Source organism: Macaca thibetana, chromosome 1, assembly GCF_024542745.1.
Source record: "Macaca thibetana thibetana isolate TM-01 chromosome 1, ASM2454274v1, whole genome shotgun sequence".
Taxonomy (NCBI): Eukaryota; Metazoa; Chordata; class Mammalia; order Primates; family Cercopithecidae; genus Macaca; species Macaca thibetana.
In genome coordinates, this window is record NC_065578.1 from 110,566,380 (window position 1) to 110,585,421 (window position 19,042).

At 49.7% G+C, this 19,042-nt stretch overlaps 2 protein-coding genes across 4 annotated transcripts in view; one reads left to right on the plus strand and one right to left on the minus strand.

Moving 5' to 3' along the window:
- C1H1orf162 (chromosome 1 C1orf162 homolog) overlaps window positions 1-19,042 on the plus strand; it is a 256,729-nt gene that overhangs the window by 2,140 nt on the left and 235,547 nt on the right. The window lies entirely within an intron of this gene.
- On the minus strand, window positions 678-18,322 carry DENND2D (DENN domain containing 2D). 3 transcript variants are annotated; one of them, XM_050746432.1, is made up of 13 exons: window positions 18,040-18,075; window positions 14,135-17,568; window positions 13,361-13,536; window positions 12,354-12,466; window positions 11,650-11,719; window positions 10,873-10,950; window positions 9,288-9,428; window positions 7,952-8,100; window positions 5,537-5,714; window positions 2,694-2,735; window positions 2,201-2,285; window positions 1,633-1,872; window positions 678-1,180 (listed from the first exon to the last, which is right to left on the minus strand). In XM_050746432.1, the coding sequence occupies exons 2-13, from the start codon at window positions 14,184-14,186 to the stop codon at window positions 1,104-1,106; spliced, it is 1,401 nt and encodes a 466-aa protein (XP_050602389.1). In that variant the 5' UTR covers window positions 14,187-17,568; window positions 18,040-18,075; the 3' UTR covers window positions 678-1,103. The 3 variants fall into 3 exon arrangements, with proteins under 3 accessions (XP_050602389.1, XP_050602384.1, XP_050602393.1); XM_050746427.1 differs by lacking the exon at window positions 14,135-17,568 and having other exon boundaries at window positions 18,040-18,322; XM_050746436.1 differs by lacking the exon at window positions 18,040-18,075 and having other exon boundaries at window positions 14,135-17,889.

A 19,042-nucleotide genomic window follows, 5' to 3' on the forward strand; every position in this document is an offset into this window, starting at 1 on the left:
ACGCATTAAAAAGATAGAATTTTTGAAGATAAGATTCTTCTAAAAAAAGCTTCCCAATGCTTGAGTAGAAACTATTGGTAGAGGTATCAAGGGAGGGGAGACTAGGTGACCACTAAACTCCTTCAGACTCTTAAAATTAGGATTCTTTTCTCAAAGGGGAAGAATGTCAGTGCAGAGATCCCTTCATCTTTAGCTAAAGAATTGAACTGTGCTGCTCAAAATAAAGATCAGTTGGAGGTAGGATGTCCAAGACTGAAGGTAAAGGACTAGTGCAAACTGAAAGTGATGGGGAAACCGACCTACTTATGGAAGCTATGTAGTGTTCTTCACAGGCTGCTGTTGGCTGAAATTCCTATCCTCAAATTACTCTAGACTGAAGCTGCTTCCTTTCAGTGAAGAGCCTCTCCTCCCAGGATTCTGGAAAGCACACCTGACTCCAAACCAAGGACTTGGATGCCCTGTGTCGAGTGCTGCTGCTGCTTTTACCAGTATCTCTTACCCTTCCTCTTAGAAGAAGTAGAGCTGCTGCCCCCCATGATTCTATCACTCCAAACATATCCCCAGGTTCAGGACCACCATGGCCAGGTCCTCCACTTGTAGTCCACTTGATTCTCATATTCATTGCCTTATTTTCCTCATTCTCCACCCGTAGTAAAAGCCAAAGACACACATAAAAATAAGATTTTCCTCTTTACTCTCATCCTTACACGTCCATAGACTTCTTCATGTGGAGAGGCTGAGCCTTTCAAATACAAAGTGTGTTCTCTGTTGAAGATGTTATAATGATGGGAGAGGGCAGTTGCAGCAGCTTCTAACCAAGTGTCTACAACACATGTACTACTGTTTCCTACCTGTCACCTCTGCAAAAAATGCAGCTCTGAGCCCAGTTCTGTGAGCATGGTGTCAGAGCCCTCCAAAGTCCTGAGAAATCGATACCAGGGATCCAAATGTCAGACACCAATTTGAAGCAATACCTGGATACCAAGACTCAGAGTGAGGTTATGGATTTGGGGGGCTGATAGCTTTGCTGATCCTGCCACACTGGCAGGGGCTGAAGTCCAGAAATGGTGTGTAGCTGTAGTCATTCTTGTTCACCACAGCTCTTATTTCACAGTTTTTTCCCTTGGCTTCTTCTGTTTCTTCTGTTCCTCATATTCAAGTATTTTCTGTTGGAAATAGCCTGTGGGTTCAGATACAGGTGTTAGAGGCATCTGATCTGATCAGGCAGACTATAATGAGCTCAGGAATAAGGATCAGAAATATCCTGTCTGCTCCCCATACTCCCATCTCTGCTGGGATGTCTCTGGCCTCACAGGCTTCTGGAGATCCAAACATTCCGTTCTGTCCAAAAAGGAGCCCATAAACAGAGGATAGATACTTAGCAGGAATTAGCTCTAGACTGAAACAAAGGAAAGGGCTCAGTCCTGTTGGCTAATGAGTAAACCAGCTTCCACAAAATGGCAGCCCATTAGACATTTTCGTAGGTTTCGGGTTATGTCATTTCAACTCCACTAATAAAAGTCTGCCTACACCTATTTTGTGGGTTTCTAAAGAGAAGTATTCTTTCTTTCCCCTCCTTTTTATTCTAGAGGTAACCTTCTATGGGCTTAGACTGATGGGGACTGTCACTACCTGCAGGAGGATTCTTGCTTTTCTCAGCTTCCTGGATGAAAAGTGAGAAGAGCTGTGTCTTCACAAACTTCTTCACAAATCGGCGGTTGGTCTTGGAGGTCAGAGCCTTACAGAAGGATCGTTCTTGGAAGTGGCCTTGCCCATTTGCCTCCCGCTTGATATAGGAAGCATAATGACCCACAGTCTTGACAAAGAACTGTACAAAAGGGCCTGAAACATGCTCGTTGATTTGTTCTGCAGCTGCAGGAGATATAAAGGCCATCTCAGAGGGTAGCAGAAGGATGAAATTACCCAAACTCACCTCCAAGAATGGCTTTCATGCAGGCTGAAAGTTCCTGTGGAAAGCCATGGGGTAGGGTTCATAATAACTGAAATGGCGATCTGGGTATGGGTTCTCTGCCATTACTTAGGAAGAATGCAATCCCAAATTCAGACTTGCCCTAGGTTCTAGGCCTCTAGGGCTGGTTCTAGGACTTCTGAGTGAGTTCATTTTAGTTCTGGAAGGGAATGATTGAGAATCACGCCCTTGCACTCCCTGGAGAGACCCAAAATAAGAGTAAGGACTTACTCTTTAACTCATTGATCCCCTGACCGAGAGAGTCTAAGATGCCATCCTGAAGCTTCGGTGGCAGGATGTCTTTTTCATCACCAACCTAGAAGAGGACGGAGCTCCAAGGTCAAGCAGGAAGGAAGTGTGGAGTGAAGCGGGTTGGCAGAAAAGCATAAGGAGGGCATGAATTCTACACCCCTACTCCACCCACAAATAATCAGCCACATGGGACAGAAACAACACAAGCTGTTTCTTGGCCTTTAGTTTGACTCTAGACATTAGCAAGGAATCCTCTCCACCCCGGTGGTACTTGGTTTTTATCCCTTGCTTAAAAGGCACTATCACTGATTGTCTTATAGTGAAGTCATCTGTGTTTATATGTCCATGGGCTCCTTGAGAGAGATGTGGTCTTTTTAGCACAGATTCTCGCTCAACAAAGAACTTAATGTTTGTTTAAATAAGTGGAAACTAGAGTGGTAGACCTGCAGGGGATCTGAACCCAGACACTTACCGACATTAAGAAGGTTCCTTCACAAAGATTGACCAGCAGGACCTGAAATAAACATAGACTCTGGTCCCCTTTCTTCATAGACCTCTAGAGGATTTACCGTCTTGATTTCTGCCTGTGGCTGTATCTTTCAGCCCAGGTAGCAACAAAATCAATATCTTCAGTTCTCATTTCCTGTCTAGCATTCTCCTTTCTCACCATTCCCCTCTGGAAATCTCAGTGGGTGTTTGTAGGAAGGGAGTAGGAGAAAGAGCTAAGGTAGAAGGGAAATACAAGATGGAGAAATCACAGCCAGTCACTCCCTTAATAAAACATTGCAGAAATTGCTTCTACCTGGAGCATTTAGTAGATTGCTCACATAAGTGCTTTACACATTTGATCTCAAGCAACAGTCTTGTGAGGCAGATACCATCTCCATTTTGAAGATGAGGAAACAGACCCAAAGAAGCTGCCCGAGGTCATACTATACTGCTAATAAGAGAACCAATTTTTTTCCAAGCCTAGACTGATATTCTTGAGATGACATTCCTCTCTCTATGATTCCCCTTCAACTCCCTGCTCTCTAGAACAGAGACCAACATCTTTTTATTTTTTTTCATGCTTGCAACAACTTATGTACAATTTTCTATTAGAAAAACTCCCACCAGGCATAGTGGCTCACTCCTGTAATCCCAGCACTTTGGGAGGCCGAGGCGGGTGGATCACGAGGTCAGGAGATCAAGACCATCCTGGCTAACACGGTGAAACCCCATCTCTACTAAAAATACAAAAAATTAGCCGGGCGTAATGGCGGGCGCCTGTAGTCCCAGCTACTCTGGCGGCTGAGGCAGGAGAATGGCATGAACCCGGGAGGCAGAACTTGCAGTGAGCAGAGATTGCACCACTGCACTCCAGCCTAGGTGACAGAGCGAGACTCCATCTCAAAATAAAAAGAAAAAGAAAAACTCCCTCACAGCTTTGGGCCTTCCAGCAGGAAACAGCAAAGGAAAGAAATGAGCCCAGGGTCAACAGGAAGAGGAAAGGAAAGGAAGTGAAGAGACCATGTGTCTACAGTCCTCAGGTAAGATAAGCACAGGGCTGGAACTGCCCAGGGAGCCTTCAGTCTAGACCAGAGATTACAAATAGGCACCCTGCTGGCTGATTCCAACCAGCAGATCTGTTTCTTTGATCCTTACAGTATTTTTAAATAATTGATTTGGTTTCCAATATTTAAACTGGACTATCTCACATAAAATTTGGATTTGGGGCTTTTCCTGAAAGGAGATCTAACACTGGGTCCACATTTCTAAAGGACAACACTCAGATGGAACTGAGCAGCAGTTGCCTGCTTTAGGCAGGGAATGTTCCCACCAGTTTACTGTAATTTCCCAAATCATGTGTTGGTCATTTAAATGCCTGCTAGGCCTCTCTTCCATTTGTGACCCTTGGTCTTGACAATAGAATGATCCCTCCATTGTCCCTTCTTCCAAATACAAGGAAAGAGAGTGGAAAGTATGCCAAAAAATAGAGCATGCACTGTAATTATCTGTCATCAGGGGAGAAAAGTTGAACTAGTCCAGGCCTGAAACCACTTGTATACATAGGCTCAGATACCTTCATGGAGGGAAGACGGTTCCTTTGAGGGATTGGGAGGAAAGTGTGTGTATAAATAATTTGTTTTTCAGGATTGTTCCCAGAACTCTTTCCAGTATTTGGGCATATTATTGTCTGTGGAGTAATCCCTTACCAAAAGCCACAGTCTGACTGGCCATCAGGAAAGGAGCCACGGCTTCCAGGGAGCTGGAGCTGCAGAGTCAGGAAGTTTCATAACTTCTGGGGTTGGGACATTTAAATGTTTATTGCTAAACATGGGGCTAATACTCTGTCCCAGTTAGTCACAAAGCTAAGGCTGGTTCAAAGGGCATGTGTACTCAGCAGTCCTAAGGAAGGATGAGGGGCCAGTGGAGCAAAGAAAGGAAACACAGCCTTCTTCTTTACTTCCCAGCAATAGTTTCTATAGGAGGGGATTTGGTTTTGTCTGTGCTAGGTTCCACTGTTGTCTGTGTGGCCTTGGATAAGTCTCTGGAGCTCAGTAATCTCTTGGAATGAGTCAATGGTTATGGCCAGGGCAGATATTCCCAAGTCCCTCTTCTGGCTTAAGATATAACAACATGCTATCTTTTGAAAGTCCCTACTGACCACTCTAAAGCACATGCTTTGAGTTATTTTTCCAACAGTGGGGATAGATTTATGCTTTTAATGCCCATTTTCACAACTGAGTCCTCTGGTTTGTCTGGGGCACTGCCAAGATGTAAGAAGCTAACAAAATGAAAAAGGATTCAGACCTGTATCCTCATTAACCCATTTAGCTCTGAGCTACTCAGAAAGATGACTTGCTGCATTCTTAAGACTCACAGTTTGCCAGAGGGCCACATCAGCTCACTTCCAAGGAATTCAAATACATTCCAATGGGGTGTGTGTTGTATAGACCAGCTGTGTCATCCATTTGGATGAGATGGGACACCCCGAAGACTGTTCATCAGGGTCAGCTGGCATGGAACAGTCTGATCACCCTTGAATAAGCTATCCGCTGCGCCTTATGCCTAAAGGGAAATCCTTCAGAAGGGAGCCTGCGTTTATTGAGCATCAACTGTGTGTTGGGTGCCAGGTTAGGAGCTCTATGCAGGTGGTTTCCCCCAGAATCCTTAGGAAGTGACCACTGTTATCCCCATTTTAGAGATGAGAAAGCTCAGGCTTAAAGAGGTAAGGTAACTTGCCCCTAATCACACAGCTGTAAGCAGCAGAGCTGGGATCTGAATCCCAGTCTACCTGGCTCCAAATCATGCACTCTTCTTGCCACATCATACCTCTTCCATAGGGCTGTCCATGACCTCCTGCTGGAAGCGCATTTGTACTCCAACCATGAAGGGGGTGGGGCAGCAGACGGTGGCCAGAAGGCTCTCAGGGACAACAGGGATGTAGGTGTGCGCCCAGCTGAAGGGGTAGAGCAGCGCGGCAGCAGCATGGATGCACTGAGATAGGGTGCTGGGACAGAGCACAGAGGATGAGAGTCAGGAGGCCCCTGCACCTCCATGCTACACACCTTCATCGCCCACCACCAACAGCAGCTACAGCAGTGCTGCCCGTGCCCATGGCAGAAAGGCAAGTCTGGGGGCCATGCTGGTCACAGAGCTTGAATGTACATTGCTGGGAGGGAGGGACAGAAACTAGAGAGGCCGAGGCTTCACTATCAAGAGGGGGACCTCGATTTGACCCTTCTTTTGCCAGTTAGTCTTCTCAACTTACTACTGGCCAAAAATAAAAGTGACTCCGAAGAGAAGAGAGAAGAAGAGTTGCTTTCATTCAAGGAGATAATTGATGGAGCCCCTATCCTGTGCTCACAGCTGTGAGCCTCCCTCACAGATGTGGATACCAGGAAGAGCAAGACACTGACCCTGCTTTTAAGGAATTCGCAGTGTAGTTAAGAAACAAACAACTAAGTAAGCACTGGAGGCTCAGCCGAGAGGCAAAGCCTTTTTACCTTCCTATGTCTATCCAACCTCACCCCCAGCCTTTGCCCCCACACAGCCCCCTCTGGGCACTCAAGGGTGTTAAAGATTACCAGGTTGCTGCTTGAGTAGCTTGGGAAATTCCCAGGTTCTAAGAACCTCTGCCCAGCAATTCCTACACGGAAAGTCCCACAAAGGTGGCTCCTCAAGACTTTCCAGTGAAGCATTTCTCGTCACTCCTGCCCAAGTCACAACTTGGACCCTACTCCTCTCGCCACCACACACACAAAGTCCCACTCTCTGTCTTCTCATTTCTCCCCTGGCTTTCATGGCTCTTTCCTCCAGCCAAATTGCCTCAAAGTCAAGGCCAATAAAAGCACAGATGCGGGAATCCTTGTTTCAATTCTAGGTTTCAAGCTAGCACTTCCTGAATTAGCAAAATTGCGTCTCTGAGAGGCTAGCTGACTGGAAGTCCCCTCCCTGGATAAGCTTCAGGGAGCTGAAAAACTCAGTGTGGGAAGGAAGTGGGGAGTGGTAGGATTTCCCTGAAGAAAGTAAATGTCTGAGAGGTAAATCCTGCCAACCTCCACTTTCCAAACACTGATCTGAGGAGGAAAGGCAGAATCCCAGCTCTAGCCACACAGGAACTTCTGGTTTCCATTCAGGGCTGGGAGTGAAAGAGCTGTTTCCAAAGCAAAATATGATGTCACTCCCTTCAAGGATTACCTACAACTAGTTCCTTTTTGGTTATCACCCATTTTTACAGAATCTTCAACACAGAGACCCCACTGGTTGCCCAAGTTTCCTTTCCTCTGAAACCCATGACATTCACCTGACCCTTTGACTTCTATTGAGTCCTCAACATCCTTTTCTTCCCTAAAAGATAAAAGCAGGGTTGTCAACCTAAAATCATTGGTTCTCTGCCTCCCCAGATATGAATAGAAGGTCCACCCCACCCCTACTGTTTTATGACTTTTTTCATTCTCCATTCTATTATGTCTCCCCATGTCCTTCTCAGATCTGAAGCCCCTAAGAGGTAGAGACTATGGCACAATAGTACCCTGCTTCCACTACACACAGGGATATACTCAACTGTGAGCTTAAGAATAACAGCTAGCATTCAGCAATATGTGCTTGGCAGGGTGTTAGGTACCTAATGTGCATTATTTCATTTAATCCTCACCACAACCTTATGAGGTAATCACAATCATTATTTCCATTTTCAAGAAGTTAACAAACTAACTTAAGGGGAACCTCATAGCTAAAAGTAGAAGAACTGGATTTGGACCTCCTAAGTCTGCTGAATCCCTGTGCTTTCAACCACTATATAATTCTGCATCCCCTTCAGGTGAAGGGAAGTTTGTATTTCCCAATGCTTGGCATCTGGCAAACAGTTGACACAGAATAAATGTTTGTTGAATGAGTATCTACCTCCTGCCCTGTTCTCCACCCTCCCTCAGCCTTGCAAGGGCAGAATCATGTCTACATCCACCCTAACTGGTCCCACCTGAGCTGTCCCAGGAATACTTCCTGTCCTTCCCTTAGCTAAGTCAGGAGCATTCCTCAGGCCCAGGCAGCAGTCCTGTGTGGAGGAAGAGGCAGTTTGGGTGGTTCAAAACAGCTGTTTCTCTTGGTTTAAAGAACAAGGAGCTAGAAACAGGAGGGTGGGCACATGGGCCCTACAGCCCATTTTCCTTGGATAACCTCCAGTCTGTTCCCTTGAACTCAGGGATGCTGGGCAGTTCAGGTGAGCAGTTCAGGGGCTGGGCCCACCTGAGACCTTCCGCCAGGAAGATGATTTTTCTCTCCAGCACAGCAGAGGCAAAGATCTGAAGTATCTGTTCAAAACTGAGACAGTGCAATAGAGAACTAAAATCCACATGTTCTAGGTGGGAGTCCAGGGGCCGTGTCAGTGAAATGAACTGTGGGGAAACCAGAGAGAGAGAAGGTGTCACTACACTGCAAGATCGTGCAGACCCCAGAGTGCTGGGCCTCTACCAGCCTCTATTCCTTCCCCAAGGAGTGAATTTGACCCTGTCTCTCTTTCCCCTGCTAATTGGCTGGAGGACAGCAGTGATGTGATCTCGAGTATGGCCCATAACGTCCCGCACCCTCCCTCACTCGCCTCCCTGAGCACACACCCCTCTCTCACTGCGCTTCAGCACATGGGCTTCTGTTCCTTGAGCAATTCTATCTTTTCTGCCTGCAGCCTTCACTGTGGGGGCCCTCCTCCTGCACTGCTCTGCTCCCTTCATTCTTACCTTCTTTCAGGTTACAGAGGCCCCCCCCTTGGTCGTGTGATACTTTCCCATCTTCTTCTTATGTAGCACCATGTGTTTTTTTTTTCCTTTCATCCCAGTTACATAATTTCTAATTCAACATGCACTGGTGTGTTTATTTAACATCTGTCTTTCCCAGTGGACTTATAGCTCCAAAAGGTCAGGGACCACATTCATTTTGGTCACTACTGTATTCCCAGAAAATGGTATAGTTTGGCACACAGCAAGCATTCAGTACTAATTTTTCTAGAAAGTGAAAGTTTCTAGCCTCTCCCCTTATTTTCCTGTGGGGAAGCCAAGTTTAAACGGGCACAGAGACTATTCAGAGTTCCAGGGGTCAGGACTGGAATTCTTAGAACAGTGTTCTACCTGCTGCCTCAGTGTGCTTGGTGCCTTAAAACAACAGCATTCCCCCATGCATGGGTGGAGACTCGGGGGTGGGGATGGATGATAAGAAATGGACAGATGGAGGCTGTAAGGTAGAGACAGGACAAACAAAGGAGAGTGGAGTGGGGGTGGGGGCAACTGGCAGTCTGGGGGCTGAGGGAAAAGCCCTTTATAGCACCAGAAGCCTCAACTTACATGGTTTGTTTATTATAAATAAAAGTCTTGGTGGCTTGAGCAGTAACTAGGTGCTTGTGGGTATCAAGTTAGAAGGATCAGAAAATTTGGGCTTGATTTCAACTTTGTTCATTCTAACCAAGTCCTAGTCCCCATCTGGCTCAGTTTCTCTGTACTTTAACCTGGTTAATGGAAGAACAGTGGTAAGAGGTGCCACAGATGCCTACCCTCTCCAGCTAGGGACGGTCTCACCCATTTTGCTAACCCACCTCAGTGCCTGAGTCGGGGATGAAGCTCTTGAGAGTGACAGTCTTCCCAGGAGCAGGGAAGGCTGCCTCTCGGAGGCCCTGCATGAACGGGTAGATGACAGCCATGGAGATCTGATGTCTCTTCTCCACTTCATCCAGGATCTGCAGAGAAAAGAACCACGGGAGGCACAGCTCAAAGGGACACTATCGGGCAGGTGGCAGAGACTCTACATGCCCCTGAGCAGCATAATGTTCCCATACTGGTTCAGCTGGTCCTCATGTATCTTCTAGGGCCCTCCACGAACTGGTCTCTCCCTCCCTGGCAGAGGCTGGGCTCATGCTAAATAATCTGCAGTTTATTTCCCATGTAAGACCTGCTTTTTTCCAGCTTCCTTTTTATTATCTCTCTACCAGTCCACATTCTTCCCCTCTCCTAACACCAACATAAAAGCACCTCCCTGGGAAGTCATCCCGGAGTAAACTCACCACCCATGATGGTACCATGTCCACTCATGCTGGTTGCAGCAGGAGGCTAGAAGCCTAAGCCTCTTGGTACCACTCTGTGTCCTCCAACTCCCACTATAGATTCCCGGGGTCAGAGACTGCCTCCATCCCTAGGAACACTGCACAAAGGAATTCTTTTTTTTTTTTTTTTTTTTTGAGACGGAGTCTCGCTCTGTAGCCCAGGCTGGAGTGCAGTGGCCGGATCTCAGCTCACTGCAAGCTCCGCCTCCCGGGTTCACGCCATTCTCCGGCCTCAGCCTCCCGAGTAGCTGGGACTACAGGCGCTGCCACCTCGCCCGGCTATTTTTTGTATTTCTTAGTAGAGACAGGGTTTCACCGTGTTAGCCAGGATGGTCTTGATCTCCTGACCTCGTGATCCGCCCATCTCGGCCTCCCAAAGTGCTGGGATTACAGGCTTGAGCCACCGCGCCCGGCCAGGAATTCTTTACCCAAGCAAAGACTGACAGAGTTTCCTCCCTTCCTCCTCCAAAGGTCCTGCTGGGGTCAGAGCATAATGAAGTCCTTTCTGGTCACCAATGGATGGCATGGCCCCCATGGATTCTGCTCAAATCCTGACTCAGATGCACTGGCACTCAAATTAGCTCCAGCAGAAGTCCTGGGGACCTCAACTGTTCTTCTACCCTTGAAGGAGTCAGAATGGGTCTTATAACTCCTTCATATTTGTTTAGTGCTCTGCCTTTTATAACGAGTCTTCCCATATATCACCTCATTTATACCTCACACCACCCAGTGAGATAGGAAGGTGAGATTATTATATCCATTTGACAGATGAGGAAATTGAAACTCGGGGCAGAAGTTTCTTCCCCTTGTCCTACTTCAACTACTTTCTTACCTGGCTAGAGCGGGAACAGTAGCTGTCTCTGCAAGGAGTCCAGTCCCCTAGATTCAATTTCCACTTTTCCCTTAAGTCAAGTGCATGCCCCTTTGCCTCAGTTTTCCCAAGTGTACTTTAAAGCTGATTCTGGCTATGGGAGAAGAGCTCCACTAAGGACTTAGGTTGCACAGGCAGGGTTGGCAGCCAGAGAGAGCCTGGAAGATGGGCAGGACAAACAGGCCCTGAGGAATCCTGTTCCATCCCTACCTTGGAGAACAAGCCGAAGCAGCCGATGCAGCTGATGATGCAGTACACTTTGGGAAGGCGAGGGCCAGGGCCGGCAGGCTGGGGAGGGACAGAGAGGCTTCTTCAGTGCTGCAGCCTCCCCAAGGGTTTCTCCCAACTGGTATGAAGGAGCACAAGGCTGAGGGCTGAGGAGGGGGAATTTATGGGGAATGGTGGGTGCAGCAGGGAGGTCAGAGTGGCCACCCCCTGGTGAGAAATCCCAAAAGAAGAAATCCTTGAGGGTACTGAGTGAGTTGGTGGGCAAGTGCTGCCGCCTTCAGTGCCAACACAATCTGGGGTCAGCAAAGAGGGGAAGCAAGTGTGCCTTAGAGATGAAGAAATGGCTAAGGAGGAAAGCACTGTGAAGGTGACTTGGGGAATCCTCCTGAGACTTGAGATTTGAAACTAATTGTCCAAATCCCAGCCTCTGCTCTGGGAGGCTCCAGGGTCCAAGGTAAGCAGGCCTGGGTAGAGCAGCAGGGAGAGGAGTCAGTTGGAGCCTCTCACAAAGAGGAAAGTTATCAAAAGCCGGGGAGAGCACAGACCAGAGCCTGACCAGCAGGGGGAGAAGGGGCATCAGGTCCTCGTGCTTGTGGGGCTGCAGAGGGAGCACTAGCATGGCAGAAGGTCCTGGGCTGTGCTTTCTCTACAACTGGTGCTGCCAACAAGCCTGGACTTTTACAGCTAAGGCTTGAGCAAGCCCAGCCATGGAGCTGAGCAGACTGCAGAAAGGAAGGGGCAGTTCTGAGCTGCACAGACCAAGAGGCGCCTGCAGTATCCAATCTTTCTGCTCCCATCCACATTGGTCAGAACGAAGGAGAAGGTCTCCCTAAGAAAGAGCAGACAAGGCTTGATTTGCATTGCTCACTGGATTCTAAAACAGAAAAGTGGTCAGGATTAGAGGGTGGAGAGGAGGGCAAAGCGGAATTGCTGATTAATCATAGGAGTAAGGGCTCACTGGTTTCGAGCCCTAAACACATCATCTCATCTAATTGTCAAAACAACTCTTTGAGGCAGGTTCAGTTATTATCCCCACTTTAAAGATGAAGGAACTAAGGCCAGAGGGTGCTTCTTCTTCAAGGTCACTCAACTCATAAATAGTGAAGTCAAAGCTCAAGCAGTCGAATTCCAGGGCTCGTGCTAGAAGGGTCTTTGCTACATCGCCTTCTTAGAGGCTAACTGCTTTCTGCTAAGTCCAGCTTGGGCCAGTAGCAGAATTAAAAACTATTGCTTCTAAGACAGGTGGGAGAATCTGGCTCTTTGGACAGAAGTGACTGATCAAATTGATAGCTAATATCCTTGGCCTTGAGGGACCCCAGGCCGGATGTTTTCAAATGAATCGATTACACTCCTGGGCTGAAAATCAACAAATGACAACAGTGAGGGAGGCTACAGGAGCCACAGAACTCACACATGTTCCTTCTCTCCAAATCCAATACCCTTGCTCAAGGCTGAGCAATTACCTGGGATACTCGGTGAGTGATGCCCACTCATTCCCGTCTGGGAAGCAGAACAAGGGGATAGCTTTGAGTAGCCGCTCCTCCTCCTCCTGCTGACCCCGAAGCAGGTTCTCCCGCTACAAGGAAAAGGAAAAGACAAGTGGATGTGAAGCTGGGGGCAGAGGTAGGAGGAGAGGGCTTCAGAGCTGGTGGGTTTCCTTTGAGGCTCTAAAGCAGTCTAGGGATAAGCTTCTCCACTAGCATAGGGGTGAAGGGTGCCTTTGCCCATCACTCTGCACAGTTTGCATTCTGGATCTGGTTGGAACAACTCCAAAGCTGAAACAGCCCCTCCTCAGTCAACTCGACATAAGCTTGACTTCGACCTCAGTATTGAGGATCTACATAGAAAGGGGACAGGGCCATGTTGAATATAGAAAGGCCCTGAAATGACCCAGGCCTCTGAGAAGACAACATCAGAGAGGCACCACATCAGAGAAGAGAAGCGGCCAGCTCAGTTGGCACACCTCCTAATGAGAAGGGTTAATGAGGATTCCCACCCCTCTACCTGGTGCAGGATCAGACAAGAAAGAGTCTGATGCTTGGGCTCGGGCAGAGGGCTGTGCCTGCCTACCAGTTACATGACTGCCCCACTCTTTCCTTCCCACACATCCCAGAGAGGGGATTTATTCTAGGAGGTCTGGCAGAAGGTAAGCTTCTCTACAGAGAAGGGTGACTGAAAATGGGATTTGGAAGACCTGTGAGGTCCCCTAAAAGGCAAAATATCTAGCCTAGTTTCCCTGCTAGGAAGCCTAGGTCAGTCCCTCACAAAGAAGTTAGACCTAGATCCTGTGGGTGATAACAGAGGACTGGGGCTGTGCTAAGAAGGAAATGGAGAGCAGCGAGCTCAGAGCTCAGGGCAGCTCCAGGCTTAAGCCCTGGTAGGGTGGGGAGAAGGAGGTAGAACCCCCACCCCTACCACCTTCCAAACACCCTAGTCCTCTGACTGGCCCTGCCCCTCCTTCAGTCCTTACCTTGGGAAATTGGTAGGTGATTATAGGCTCGTAATCATCCTGTGAACGCTTTTTTTTGAGAGAAACCACAAGAAGGTATTCAAAGAAGTGCTGCCCCCCAGCAAAGTTGGGCAAAGAGTGCTCCTGGGCCCTTTCTGGTTCCTTTAAAGCTTCCCCCGAATTGTCCTGGGGCGGTCCTGAAACCAAGACACCGGAGCCCATTTAGTATAATCTCATTGATCCATTCCTGGAGTGGAGTCTGTGAGAATCTGGGTGACCTCCACACCTCAAGGCCACCTTGCCAATGCTGAGATACCTGGATACTGGCCAGCACCACCAGTCACTCAGGATCAGGGCCAAATGGGCAGTTTCCACACCTGCCCTGGTAGACTTGAAACCATGGGGAACCAAGCAGAGGAAAGAAAACACTGACACAGAAGCCACGGAAATGTGCTGGAGAGGCTGCATGGAGGCCAAGGCCCCAGGGTGCCACAGACACTGCCTAACCTGTAGGGTGCTTCTGGCAATCCTGGAACAATATGGCCTGAGAGTTTAGGTCATACTAAGTGAATAAGAACAGGCACAAAGGGCATGTGACTGTGACCACACTAGCCCCACAGAGGGCATGACCAGTTCTTAAAAACCAGCAGAGGAAGCCTCCTGGCCCAGTCACATGGGGAACCATGTGGAGGCCGAGATATAAAAGTAAGAGGAGGAAGGAGTATTTCAAAGAAGAAACAGTCCCGCCTAAGAGGGTCACCCTAAAAACAAGGAAGTGGGCAGTCCAGTCCTGACCTGCTCGACGTCGGAAGAGCCTGAACACCCGGCCTACCACTTGTCCTTCCATCTCTGGGCCTTCAGGACAGAGCACACTCCCCTCTCCCCTAACACAGACAGACTGGTGACAGAAAGCCTGAGAAAGGGGCTGCTTCAGCCTCCAGCCACAACTCCGTGAAGCCAGGCCACGCGCTGTCTTCCAGAGAGGGGAGAGAAGTTTCCATCCTGTGCACCCAGTAGTTGAGCAAGAAGGATGTGACGGGACCCAGGAAGGCAGCAGCAGCCAGCACCAACAGAGTCAGCATCCTGGCACTGCAGTGCAGATCTCAGCTCCTCCCAAAGGCCTCAGGGTGTGGCGAGAGAAAAGGTCAAGAGCAAACACCTCTGGCTGAAAGAAGCCAGAATGGTCTGGCTACTTCTGGGCTAAGGATTTTGAATCTGGGCTGCAGATTGTGCAGAGAGTTTATTTACAATCTTAGAACAGTGGACAACAGTGGATAGTGTCAGACTGTGGGCAGTGGAAACTGGCTGGTCTCAGGATAGGGATCCTATATCTCCATCACTTAGATTGCTGACCTTTCCCTTCTCAACTTGGTCAATGGAAGTCAAAAACCCCAGCAGGGCCACCTGCTGAATTCTAGAACTTCCAGGACTTCCCAACCTAGAGCACATGCCCAAACACTCTCTGCAGCCGGGATGCCACTGTCCTCTCCTGATTGAGATAAATAGACTTGGCCTAATAATTATCCAAATAGATGAATTCTTACAACAAAAGAAAGAGTTCTGGAAGTCAATATCCGATAGCCTCCTTTCCTGATGGTGCAGTGAAGAGCAAAACCCATCTCTAAGCCCAGAGTTCGTGATATTTGGGAAATAGCGACAACGGTGAATTTCACCCGATGCGGAGTTCTGTCACTGGCACTTGTTCCAGGGTTCCAGCAGAGTCCCTCTTCTCAAATAGGAAGCACTAGCTCAGGAGACTGTCCCCAGCTCAAGATAGGGGACTGACTGCACCAGCAGCCTGAGGGTGATTGTGTGGCAGTGGAAAGCATCCGGGTGATCTCCACCCAACCCCCACGCCTGCTCAGCCTTCCTCTGGATCAGGCCAGGTCAGCCGTACTGCCCAAGCTACAGGCAGAGCTGCTAGCCCACTGCTGTGTCTGGAGACTAGGTAAGAGAGAAGGAATAGCAAAAAATCACCTTGGATTCTCACAGAAACCCCTGAATGAGTAAATGCAGAGAAAGCTTTTGCCAGGAAGCTGCCTCAAAGGGAAAGCAGGGGGCAAAAGGGGTTGGCGCCAGTGTTTGCCACTCCTACTAAGAATAAGCAGCCTTCTGGAAGAGAGTGGGGTGCTAGGATAGGGAAAACAGCTGCTTTGCCTCTAAGAGCTCTAGACCTGGCTTCTGTGGGACTAGTAAAAGCCAGGACTCATGGATGGCCAAACTCATTTACAGTAAAGAAAGGTGTTCAAATGCTGTAATGGGTGAGAAGAGCAAACCAGAACACTTGGAGCTGGCACCACACCTTACTTGCAAGCTACACAGACTTGTTGCACAAGCCTTACCACCTGTCTAAGGAACAAGCATCTTCCTGATACAGATGGGGACACTGAGGCATAAAGTAATTCAAAGGCTATTAAAATTGGCAGGATTTGTTGGGAATGGGGATTAGGAAAGCTCCACATCCATGCTCCTGCCTTCTGGATGCATTTGACATCAAATATCCCACAGAGGTTTTCAAAGGACATTGAGAAACAGAATCTTGTCACTGACATTTTCAGATTCTAACGAAATTATGCCTTTCCCCAAATCCTTTGGGCTGCATTTTCAGATCATTTTCTTCTGCTTTATCAGGAAAGCCAAGAGAATAGCAAAATTAAGAAATCATTGACAAAAGAAAGTAATTAGACTTTTGGGATGAGGCCCAAGAAATGCAGCAAAAGACTGTTTTCTCCCCTCTTTCAAAAGGGGTTATCCACAGGAGAGAAAAGCATAAGAGAAAACTAACCTCCATCAAACTCATGTTTCATATAAGGTATCTCATTTAACCTCCAGTGCCCTAGAAAGGAATTATTTTCCTGAGTTTTAGTTGAGGAGGGAGTCACCTTTTCTAGGGAAGTCAGGAATCTGGTTACACTTGTTCCTCCACCAGAAAGCCTCTCCCACAGACACCTGACTGAAGTCCCAGATCTGTCCAGAATATAGGTGAGGGGACCTTCTGGAACCTTAATCTGGGAAGCTGGCCCATCCCTTCCAGCTCAGGTGCTCTCAAGCCAGGACCACCACCACATCACTCCTTGTCACCAGGATACACACACACACACACACACACACACACACACACACACACCCTCCCTCCTAATACGCAACTGTCCTGGGGCCAAAAAGGCAAAGAGGAAGGGGGAGAATCCCCAGGCAGGTGGAGGATGGTATGGAAGATGAACAGGACACACGCTCCTGGCCAGAAAAGTATTAGGCCTCAGTTCTTACAGTTCCTCAGTATCAGGAAGCTCCTTCAGGCACAATCAGGAAGTGCCTGGTGTTGGGGCAGGGGTGGGTGGGAACAACTGGAATGTCTCCTCTGGGCTGCAGGGGGCAGACCCCTTCCATTCACACAGATGTCCCAGGGTCTGGGAAGACCAGGACAGACCAGGCCAGTGCTCTCCAGAGAAGACAGAATGTTAGCCTCATCCTGCCTTCTGCTCCCACCACTGCATGGTCCCAGGCCTCTGCCCCAAACTGTGGTTTCTGACCTCTCCCCGATGGTGCAGCTGGAATGGCCAGATATTGGAGATCTGTGTCTAGAGAGGACACTGCAAAAGGAGAAGGGGCAGGGTGTGGCAGGAGGAATGGCAACAGGATGAAGAACAGAACACTCGTAGAGGTCACTGCAGTTCAAAGAAGGGCGCACTGACCTCACTCCCTAAGGTCTTCCCAACTCTGGGGCTTGGGCTAAGAGAGGGGCTCACTTGGCCTCTTTGGTGTGCCAATGTTGGAAAGGGCAGGCTGTCTGGGAATGGCCCCTGCTCACTTTCTAATCCACTCTTTGCTCCTCAGACGGTAGGACCTCTAGGCAAAGTATCTAAGGGTCATGGCTGCTCAGCCATAGGACTGGCTAGTGGTAAGCCACACAAATATTTGCCGAAGGAATGAATAAATGAATGAATTTCTAACTGCTCTCCTTCCAACCCCAGGGCTCTGCTAAGAAAGAAAAGAAGCTGCTGCTTTAAATTAGCAGTTGACTTCTAATTTAATCCCCATAATCCTGGACGGGGGAATTATGTCCATTTCACTGTTGCGGGGCTGAGGGAAAGGGCGACACGCTGGAAAGCAGCAGCTGTGCAGGTTCTACTGCCGCTCCGCTGGAGGCCACACTCTGAAGGGCACCTGGCCGCAGGTGGGTTGGGGTGGTAACGTCATCGAGGAGACCTGTGTTTGTGGCCGGTGGCTATCTGCGGGGCAGGGGCAGGGGCAGGGGCGCTGGCTCCGAGGAACTGGGCAAAGGCCACGGAGGAGTCCCAGGGCGGCGAGATGGGGTGGGGCGGCGGGCACGCCGGGAGCTGAGGCAGTGCCTCTGGGAGGGCACCACAACCGGGCGCTTTCAGGCACACTGCGGTTGCACCACAAGCTTCCTGGATGGAAGGACACGTGGCCCCGGGGCCCCACAACGGTTTCCTGTGTCCCGCCGCCTCCCCCTCGCCCCCGCAGGCCTGGCCTCGCCGTCGTGTCCCGCCCCCACCCCCACCTGACCCTCTTCCCCTCTCCCCGCGCTCCCTCCCGCTCACCTGCCCCCGCGCAGCCTCCTGAGTCCCCCTCCAACTGCTCCCGGATCTCGACGCCCCGTGCCGCCCTCCCCCGGGCCCCAGCCGCCGGCTCCCCGGTGCCCACGCCGTCCCCGCGCGCTCTCCCCGGCCGGCACTAACCCCCATGGCCGCGCTTCAGTCTCAGGCTGGCTCGAAGGCGGCGGCCGAGCCCATCCATGGCCCCTCGAGTGCCCGGCGCCCGCTCCCAACTCCGCGCTGGCCCCGCCCCCCTATCCTTGACCTCCTCGGGTCCGACACTTTCACTTTCACGCGGGGGGAGGCCTAGGGGACAGGTTCGGGGCGGCGCGGCGCACCTTCCGGGCTCCGGCCCAACCCCCGGCCTCACCTGGGCGGGCCCGCTCTGCCCTCGCCCTGGGCAGGGCGGCGTGGGGTGGCAGAGGGCGCTCGACGCGCGTCCGGGACTGGGCGGCGCCACCTCGTTCCCACCCTCCGTGGGGCTCCCAGGGAGGCTTGACTTAGCGAACCCCCTACAGTCCGCAAAAGCGCGTGTCCTGGCTGAAATCACCGCCTTCCAGGTGGCTCCAAACGAATCCCAAAAGAGACAGTTTTCAGTCCTCACACCTCTCAATCCCTCCACCTCTCCCTTTGCCACTGCTTTAGCCCCTCGACCATCTCCAGGTCTCTTGCCCTACTTGTCCTCTCACTCTTGCGGTTCCTCAGGAGGAACTGGAGATGCGGATTAGGGAGCTGACCCTGCCTTCCATTCAAACTTGGCCCTGAACAGACCAGCAAAATGGGGGTAACCCCTCCCCTTACACGGAAATGTGAAAGTTCAGGAATATAGAAAACTTTTTGTAGGTTGTTACATAATACAAATTCAAGGAACGATTATTGTCATAATTGTTGCAGCAGTCCCCTCTCCCCTTCTAATCCTGAGTTTCAATGCAGCCTTTCCGCTCCTCCCTTTTCACATCTTCATTAACTTGCAAATATGTCCATGCTTTAAACTTCAGGTATCAACCATGACATTGTGGGTCTGCTAAGCCCACTTCCTGCTGGAAGATTTGCCCTAGTTCCCCGCTTCCTCTCAGAACATTTTCTGTAGGGCTGGGAAGTGCAGAGTCCATCTGGGGTTGCCTTGTTTACAAGGTTTTAGGGTCCG

Coding starts and splice junctions, on each gene's coding strand:
- DENND2D (XM_050746427.1), bottom strand. CDS start 18,097: ATGGATGGGCTCGGCCGCCGCCTTCGAGCCAGCCTGAGACTGAAGCGC. Junction 13,537..18,039: donor ACTGAAGCGCGGCCATGGGG/GTTAGTGCCGGC, acceptor TCTTGGTTTCAG/GACCGCCCCAGGACAATTCG. Junction 9,429..10,872: donor GCTTCGGCTTGTTCTCCAAG/GTAGGGATGGAA, acceptor TTTTCTCTGCAG/ATCCTGGATGAAGTGGAGAA.